The sequence below is a fragment of the Mustelus asterias genome, chromosome 20 (assembly GCF_964213995.1).
Source record: "Mustelus asterias chromosome 20, sMusAst1.hap1.1, whole genome shotgun sequence".
Lineage (NCBI taxonomy): Eukaryota > Metazoa > Chordata > Chondrichthyes > Carcharhiniformes > Triakidae > Mustelus > Mustelus asterias.
This window is the reverse complement of record NC_135820.1, coordinates 1909647-1918788: the sequence shown is the minus strand read 5'-3', so window position 1 is coordinate 1918788 and position 9142 is coordinate 1909647. Positions and strand designations below refer to the sequence as shown.

The window sequence follows — 9142 nt, the reverse complement described above, 5'->3', positions numbered from 1 at the left end:
GGGGAGGAGGGGGAGGGGGACGAATGGGCCTGGCGAGGATGCTCTTTCTGAAAGGCGCTGCAGACTGAATGGGGCCCGAATGGGCTCTTTCTGCACCGCCGGGGTTCTATGATTCTCAGGAACCAGTGGATTTTTGTGATTCTAAACGACTTGTGCTGTCTTTATTCTGCAGAGTTGGGATCAGTGCGCGCAGACCCCAAGGGATAACATGGGCTCGCATTCATTTCTTGGGTAGAAGGTTCCGGCACGTGACCTCTGATCTGGGAACTCTGTGGCTGGTTGAGACCAATGGCAATCTAATTCGCTGCCACTAACACGGTGAGAGAGGCAGCAACATGGAGGATCAGCAGAAAATTACAGCCTTGTAAAGAGAGTTCTCTCCATCTGTAACTGCCTCTGTATCTGCTGGATTTTCAATTAAAATTTGCTTCTGATACAGTCCCAGTGAGACTCAGCGCAGCAATGGTCAAAATGTTAGATTAACAGTTGTGCCAAATATACTCTGTTCTGTAATAAAATTCCCAGTCTCCATGGAAACAGGTCTCGCTGTGATTACAGCCTCGAAGCACAAGAGGAGGGGGGGGTTGGGGGGGGGGGGCGGTGGGGGAGGGGGGGTTGGGGGGGGCGGTGGGGGGAGGGGGGGTTGGGGGGGCGGTGGGGGGAGGGGGGGTTGGGGGGGCGGTGGGGGGAGTGTCTGGACAATATCTTCTCCCATCACAGAGAATCATAGCATCCCTCCAGTGCAGAAAGAGACCATTCGGCCCATCGAGTCTGCACCGAGAACAGTCACCCCATAACCCCATGTAGTTACCCGACTCGTCATCCTAGCCCACACGTCTTTGGGCTGTGGGAGGAAACCGGAGCACCCGGAGGAAACCCACGCAGACTCGGAGGGAACATGCAAACTCCACACAGACAGTGACCCGAGGCCGGAATTGAACCCGGCTCCCTGGCGCTGTGAGGCAGCAGCGGTAACCATGGTGCCACCAGGCCCCAGGACCTGTGTAAAGGTAGTGGGGGTGAGGAGGGTCAGGACAGGTCAACATGCTCCAGTCTCAGATGGTGATTGGTCATTCTCTGAGACCCTGGCCTTTGGTTCGACCAATCATTGATTCCACAACAGTCTCAGTTTGGCCATTTTGGACTGAGTTGAGGAGAAACATCTTCACTCAGAGGGCGGTGAATCTTTGGAATTCCCGACTCTGGAAAGCTGTGGATGCTCCGTCGCCGAGACCAGACCAGACTGAGACCGAGAGGCAATGGGCGCCGTGAGAGTCAAAGGGAATAGAGGGAGGGAGTTGAAGAAGGAAGACCAGCCATGATCCTGCTGAATGGGGAAGCAGGTTCGAGGGGTCAAATGGCCTCCAGCTCCTATTTCTGATGTTTCTTTCTGTACTAGGATCACCACACCCGACCCCCGCACCCCCCCACGACCCCCGCACCCCACCACCTCCACCTCCCCCCAACCCGCAACCTCCACCCCCCCCGACCCGCCACCTCCACCCCCCCCCGACCCGCCACCTCCACCCCCCCCCGACCCGCCAACTCCAGCCCCCCCCGACCCGCCACCTCCACCCCCCCGACCCGCCACCTCCACCCCCCCGACCTGCCACCTCCACCCCCCCCCCCGACCCGCCACCTCCACCCCCCCCGACCCGCCACCTCCACCCCCCCACGACCTCCGCACCCCCCCACGACCCCCGCACCCCGCCACCTCCACCTCCCCCCAACCCGCCACCTCCACCCCCCCAACCCCCCGCCACCTCCACCTCCCCCCGACCCGCCACACCCACCCCCCCGACCTGCCACCTCCACCCCCCCCGACCCGCCACCTCCACCCCCCCGACCCGCCACCTCCACCCCCCCCCGACCCGCCACCTCCACCCCCCCGACCCGCCACCTCCACCCCCCCCGACCTGCCACCTCCACCCCCTCCGACCCCCGCACCCCACCCCCGCAACCCGCCACCTCCACCCCCCCCCGACCCGCCACCTCCACCCCCCCCGACCTGTCACCTCCACCCCCCCGACCCGTCACCTCCACCCCCCCGACCCGCCACCTCCACCTCCACCTCCACCTCCACCCCCACCAATAACTGCGATCAGAGAACTAGGTATCTGCCGAGATGTAACACCCTGTGGAATATTCACTTCAGTCCTAAACACGGGATGAATCTTTTCCAAACGGGAACTCTTAATGAGAGATTGATTGTCATTGCAAGAAGCAGAATGATGATAAAGCCACGGCATTCAAATATTACAATTGCAAAATGTGAATTCTTATAGCGCCTTTAATATTGCAATAGATCCCTGGGAGTTTCACGTGGCCGCTTATCAAACTCAAATTCACCCTCCAGATTCATCTCAGGAGATGTTAGGGACAGATGACTGTGGAAGTAAACGTCTGAAGGAGAGAGAGCATAAAAGAGAGAGCGAGAAAGAGAGCTGGAGAGGTTTCCGGAGGGAATTCCAGAGCTTAGGGCCGCCCCCCCAGACAGTTGAAGGCACAGCAGCCAATGGTGTGGTATTGGGGATGTTCAAGAAGCCAGAATGGGAGGAGCGCAGAGATCCCAGGGGGTTGTAGGGACTGGAGGAGGTTACAGAGATAGGGAGGGGTGTAGGGACTGGAGGAGGTTACAGAGATAGGGAGGGTTGTAGGGGCTGGAGGAGGTAATAGAGATAGGGAGGGGTGTAGGGGCTGGAGGAGGTAATAGAGATAGGGAGGGTTGTAGGGGCTGGAGGAGGTTACAGAGATAGGGAGGGGTGTAGGGGCTGGAGGAGGTTACAGAGATAGGGAGGGTTATAGGGGCTGGAGGAGGTTACAGAGATAGGGAGGGGTGTAGGGGCTGGAGGAGGTAATAGAGATAGGGAGGGTTGTAGGGGCTGGAGGAGGTTACAGAGATAGGGAGGGGTGTAGGGGCTGGAGGAGGTAACAGAGATAGGGATGGTTGTAGGGGCTGGAGGAGGTAACAGAGATATGGAGGGGTGTAGGGGCTGGAGGAGGTAACAGAGATATGGAGGGGTGTAGGGGCTGGAGGAGATTACAGAGATAGGGAGGTATGTAGGGATTGGAGGAGGTTACAGAGATAGGGAGGGTTGTAGGGGGTGGAGGAGGTTACAGAGATAGGGAGGGATGTAGGGGCTGGAGGAGGTTACAGAGATAGGGAGGGGTGTAGGGGCTGGAGGAGATTACAGAGATGGGGGGATTCTAGGGGTGGGGGAGGGTTTAGGGGCTGAAGGAGGTTATGGAGATAGGGAGTGTTGTTGGGGCTGGAGGAGGTTACAGAAATAAGGAGGGTTGTTGGGGCTGGAGGAGTTTATGGAGAGAGGGAGGATTGTAGGGGCTGGAGGAGGTTACAGAGATAGGGAGGTTTGTAGGTGCTGGAGGAGGTTACAGAGATAAGGAGGGTAGTAGGGAAGCAGGACGGCACAGGGATAGGGAAGGTTGTCGGGGCTGGAGAAGGTTACAGAGATTGGGAGAGTTGTAGGGGCTGGCAGAGGTTGCAGAGATGGGGAGGGTTGTAGGGGCTGGAGGAGGTTACAGAGGTAGGGAAAGGTTTAGGGGCTGAAGGAGGTTATAGAGATAGGGAGGTTTATAGGGGCTGGAGGAGGTTACAGAGAAGAGGAGGGTAGTAGGGAAGCAGGAGGTTACAGAGATAGGGAAGGTTGTCGGGTCTGGAGGAGGTTACAGAGATAGGGAGAGTTGTAGGGGCTGGCAGAGGTTGCAGAGATGGGGAGGGTTTAGGGGCTGAAGGAGGTTATAGAGATAGGGAGTGTTGTTGAGGCTGAAGGAGGCTACAGAAATAAGGAGGGTTGTTGGGGCTGGAGGAGTTTATGGAGAGAGGGAGGATTGTAGGGACTGGAGGAGGTTACAGGGCTAGGATGGGCTGTAGGGGGTGGAGGAGGTTACAGAGATAGGGAGAGTTGTAGGGGTTGATAGAGGATACGGAGATGGGAATGGTTGTAGGGGCTGGAGGAGGTTACGAGATAGGAAGGGTTCTAGGTGTTGTTGGAGATTATGGAGATAGGGAAAATGGTAGGGGTGGGGGGAGGAGGGGTAGTTATTAGGAGTCAGTGAGAGCTGGTTTTGGTGGGATCCAGGCTTCTGGAGGAGAGGTGGTGAAGGTTTGTGCAGTTGATGATGAATTGATGAATGAGGCAGGGCTCCCACAGGCACAACCTGGCACCAGGCCAAATCCACATCCCCTCGGAGCGAGTGGACGCTCAGTCTGGCTGAGGCCCCTCAGAGATCTGAGGACATTCTTCCCTCCCTGCTGGCCTGGCGGCTGATAATCTGGGGTACCTTCAGGGACCTGACGTCTGCCAAGATCCTCTGCATCTCCCCGCGGAAGCGGACCCCGATGAAGGCGTACAGGAGGGGGTTCAAACAGCAGTGGACCAGGCCGAGGCTCTGGGTGATCGTGCGGCTGATGTCCAGGATGTTCAGCATGGCGCAGTGGGTCTGGATGGTGCCGAGTGACTGGAGGGTATCGACAAAGAGCACGGCGTTGTAGGGGAGCCAGCAGGCCACGAAGACCACCACGATGGCGACCACCACCTTCAGGGTCTTCTGCCGCTCGAACAGGTCGGTGCGCCACAGGGTCCTGAAGATCATGCTGTAGCAGTACAACATGGCCGCCACCGGGATGAAGAAGGCCATGGAGTGATGGACCAGCCTCAGGGCTAACTTCCAGGCCTCCGCGCTCTCTATCCCGAATGAGTAAGTACAGGCTTTCAGATCCGAATAGCTGGGCTCGTAAACATCACGGAAGATGAGGTCGACCAGCGCCAGGAGGAGACAGAACACCCAGACAAGGAGGCAGGTGAGTTGGATGTAGATGGGTTTCCGTTTGCGGTACATGTGGATGGTGTGGACGATGGCCAGGTAACGGTCGAAGCTGATGCAGACGAGGAAGAGGATGCTGCTGTACAGGTTGAGGGCAAAGACTCCACCGGTTAGTTTGCACATGACGTTCCCAAAGACCCAGCCGCTGAGCGCCTCCACCATCCAGAACGGGAGTGTGAAGACCAGGAGCAAGTCTGCGATGGCCAGGTGCAGGATGAAGGTGTCCGTCAGGGTGTGGCCATGTTTGTGTTGGGCAATGATGAAGATCAGCGCACCATTTCCAAATGCCCCCAACACAAAGACAACGGAGTAGATGATTGGGATGAAGATGCTGTTAAATTGTCCGATCATGATGGGTTTGCAAGGCTGTGCAATTAGGAAGCCGGTTGGAAAATAATCAGGATAATCCTTTAAAAAATGAGATGACCGTTATGGAACAATGATTGGTTTGCACCTGGCATCAACTCAGAACTGCACTTCTCAGTTTTAACAGCTAAACATAGAAATAAAGAAGATAGGAGCAGGAGGAGGCCATTCGGCCCATCGAGCCTGCTCCGCCATTCATTACAATCATGGCTGATCATCCAACTCAATAGCCTAATCCAGCTTTCTCCCCATAACCTTTGATCCCGTTCACCCCAAGTGCTATATCCAGCCGCCTCTTGAATACATTCAATGTTTTGGCATCAACTACTTCCTGTGGTAATGAATTCCACAGGCTCACCACTCTCTGGGTGAAGAAATGTCTCCTCATCTCCGTCCTAAATTGTCTACCCCAAATCCTCAGGCAGTCACCCCTGGTTCGGGACAGCCCCACCATCGGGAACATTCTCCCTGCATCTACCCTGTCCAGACCATTAGCTTGACAATGGCCCTCATCAAACAGTAATAGCACATCCTCATACAGGGGCAGCACCATCAACACTTGGGTGAGATACAGAGTAAAGCTCCCTCTACACTGTCCCCATCAAAAACTCCCAGGACAGGTACAGCACGGGGTTAGATACAGAGTAAGGCTCCCTCTACACTGTCCTCCATCAAACACTCCAAGGACAGGGATAGCATGGGGTTAGATACAGAGTAAAGCTCCCTCTGCACTGTCCCCATCAAACACTCCCAGGACAGGTCCAGCACGGGGTTAGATACAGAGTAAGGCTCCCTCTACACTGTCCCCATCAAACACTCCCAGGACAGGTACAGCACAGGGTTAGATACAGAGTAAGGCTCCCTCTACACTGTCCTCCATCAAACACTCCAAGGACAGGGATAGCATGGGGTTAGATACAGAGTAAAGTTCCCTCTGCACTGTCCCCATCAAACACTCCCAGGACAGGTCCAGCACGGGGTTAGATACAGAGTAAGGCTCCCTCTACACTGTCCCCATCAAACACTCCCAGGACAGGTACAGCACAGGGTTAGATACAGAGTAAAGCTCCTTCTACACTGTCCCCATCACACACTCCCAGGACAGCTACAGCACGGGGTTAGATACAGAGTAAGGCTCCCTCTACACTGTCCCCATCAAACACTCCCAGGACAGCTACAGCACGGGGTTAGATACAGAGTAAAGCTCCCTTGACACTGTCCTCCAACAAACACTCCAAGGACAGGGATAGCATGGGGTTAGATACAGAGTAAAGCTCCCTCTACACTGTCCCCATCAAACACTCCCAGGACAGGTACAGCACGGGGTTAGATACAGAATAAAGCTCCCTCTACACTGTCCCCATCAAACACTCCCAGGACAGGTACAGCACAGGGTTAGATACAGAGTAAAGCTCCTTCTACACTGTCCCCATCACACACTCCCAGGACAGCTACAGCACAGGGTTAGATACAGAGTAAAGCTCCCTCTACACTGTCCCCATCAAACACTCCCAGGACAGGTACAGCACGGGGTTAGATACAGAGTAAAGCTCCCTCTACACTGTCCCCATCAAACACTCCCAGGACAGGTACAGCACAAGGTTAGATACAGAGTAAAGCTCCTTCTACACTGTCCCCATCACACACTCCCAGGACAGCTACAGCACAGGGTTAGATACAGAGTAAAGCTCCCTCTACACTGTCCCCATCAAACACTCCCAGGACAGGTACAGCACGGGGTTAGATACAGAGTAAAGCTCCCTCTACACTGTCCCCATCAAACACTCCCAGGACAGGTACAGCACAGGGTTAGATACAGAGTAAAGCTCCTTCTACACTGTCCCCATCACACACTCCCAGGACAGCTACAGCACAGGGTTAGATACAGAGTAAAGCTCCCTCTGCACTGTCCCCCATCAAACACTCCCAGGACAGGTACAGCATGGGGGTGGATACAGAGTAAAGCTCCCTCTACACTGTCCCCATCAAACACTCCCAGGACAGGTCCAGCACGGGGTTAGATACAGAGTAAGGCTCCATCTACACTGTCCCCATCAAACACACCCAGGAGAGGTACAGCACGGGGTTAGATACAGAATAAACCTCCCTCTACACTGTCCCCATCAAACACTCCCAGGACAGCTACAGCACGGGGTAGATTGTAAATTGTAAATTATAACTTTAAATTTAACAGAGTAAATTGTAACTTCCTGAGAGAATGTGACAATGACTATACAGCTGTCGCTCTCTGTAAACTTTATTACTGATGTGAGTCAGGAGAGCGATTGACATTAACAATTGTTTTATTTCATATTCATAGAGAGAAGTATGCAGTGAAACTATATATACATCTTGTGCCAGCGATAACATTATACAAATGAGATGATGATAATGCTGGGTGAAGCTTAGCTACATGTTTATACCACATTGCAAATTCAGAGCATTTTATCCAGAGGATCTCTGAAATGCAAAGAGATGGCAATTATCCACAGGTGACAATGTCTTGTAGACAAAGGTAAGAAATGTCCTGTTAATGAAGCTGCCATTAAGATTTAATGCATTTAAGTGCTGTGACTTTGTGTGGGACTTCCCCACGCAGTGACATCCTGGAGGTGGATGTTCAATATTGAGTCAGGGCTATGTTCATCCAGTGTGGAATCTGAGAATCCCAGTGGAATTTGCCAAGGTGCCTTCGCCAGTGCAGAGTCCTGAAGGCCTGTCCGAGAATAATTGAACATACAGCACTGGAGGAGATCATTCGGCCCATCATGCCGATTCTAGGTCTCTGAAAGTGCTATCCAATTCGACTCACTCCCTCCCCCACTCTCTCCATTTTTCCTTCCTTCCTTCCAAATTTTCCCCCTTCCAGTATTTCTCCAGTTGCCCCTTTTGAAAGTTCCTATTGAATCTTAGAAATCTTAGAAACCCTACAGCACAGAAAGAGGCCATTCGGTCCATCGAGTCTGCACCGACCACAATCCCACCCAGGCCCTACCCCCACATCCCTACATATTTTACCCACTAATCCCTCTAACCTACGCATCCCAGGACACTAAGGGGCAATTTTAGCGTGGCCAATCAACCTAACCCGCACATCTTTGGACTGTGGGAGGAAACCGGAGCACCCGGAGGAAACCCACGCAGACACGAGGAGAATGTGCAAACTCCGCACAGACAGTGACCCGAGCCGGGAATCGAACCCAGGTCCCTGGAGCTGTGAAGCAGCAGTGCTCACCACTGTGCTACCGTGCCGCCCTTAATCTGTTTCCACCGCCCTTTCAGGCAGCGCCTTCCAGATCACAACACCTCGCTGTGTGTCAAAAATAAAATTCTCCTCATCTCCCACCCTTCCCCTCCTCGGTCTCCTGGAGGAAACCTCTGGAGGGATGGTGGGGGGTGGCGGTTGGCGGGGTGGGGGGGGGGGGGGGGGTGGGGGGCGTGGAGGGGCTGACAGAACACATGCACCTCGGCTGTAGGGAGCTCCATGGTGCAAATTAAATTTTTGTAATTAAAATCTAGAACATAAGAACTGCTCTCAGTAAAGGCTGCCACAAAATACCGAGGGTTGTTGTGACGAAGAACCCGTCTGGTTGGCAGCTGGAGTCACTTCAGCCAATCGCTCTGCTGCCTACAAGGCAGATGGTCACCATGTTTTTAAAGTTTATTTATTTGTGTCACAAGTAAGGCTTCCATTAACACCGCAATGAGGTTACCGTGAAAATCCCCCAGTTGCCACACTCCGGCACCTGTTCGGGTACACCGAGGGAGAATTTAGCACGGCCAATGCACATCTTTTGGACTGTGGGAGGAAACCGGAGCACCCGGAGGAAACCCACGCAGACACGGGGAGAACGCGCAGACTCCGCGCAGACAGTGACCCAAGCCGGGAATCGAACCCGGGTCCCTGGCACTCTGAGGCAGCAGTGCCGCC

General features: G+C 54.3%; 2 protein-coding genes across 2 annotated transcripts in view; one reads left to right on the top strand and one right to left on the bottom strand.

Annotated features, from left to right (window-relative positions):
- Positions 1–533, top strand: part of LOC144508199 (fish-egg lectin-like) — a 15371-nt gene extending 14838 nt beyond the window's left edge. The window contains exon 4 of the mRNA XM_078236015.1: positions 173–533. Within this exon, the coding sequence (XP_078092141.1) occupies positions 173–314 (142 nt within the window). The 3' untranslated portion in view covers positions 315–533. The remainder of the gene's footprint in view (positions 1–172) is intronic.
- Positions 534–3723: 3190 nt separating this feature from the next.
- LOC144508372 (C-X-C chemokine receptor type 3-like) overlaps positions 3724–9142 on the bottom strand; it is a 29489-nt gene continuing 24070 nt past the window's right edge. The window contains exon 2 of the mRNA XM_078236232.1: positions 3724–5253. Coding sequence (XP_078092358.1) covers positions 4243–5253 — 1011 coding nt within the window. The 3' untranslated portion in view covers positions 3724–4242. The remainder of the gene's footprint in view (positions 5254–9142) is intronic.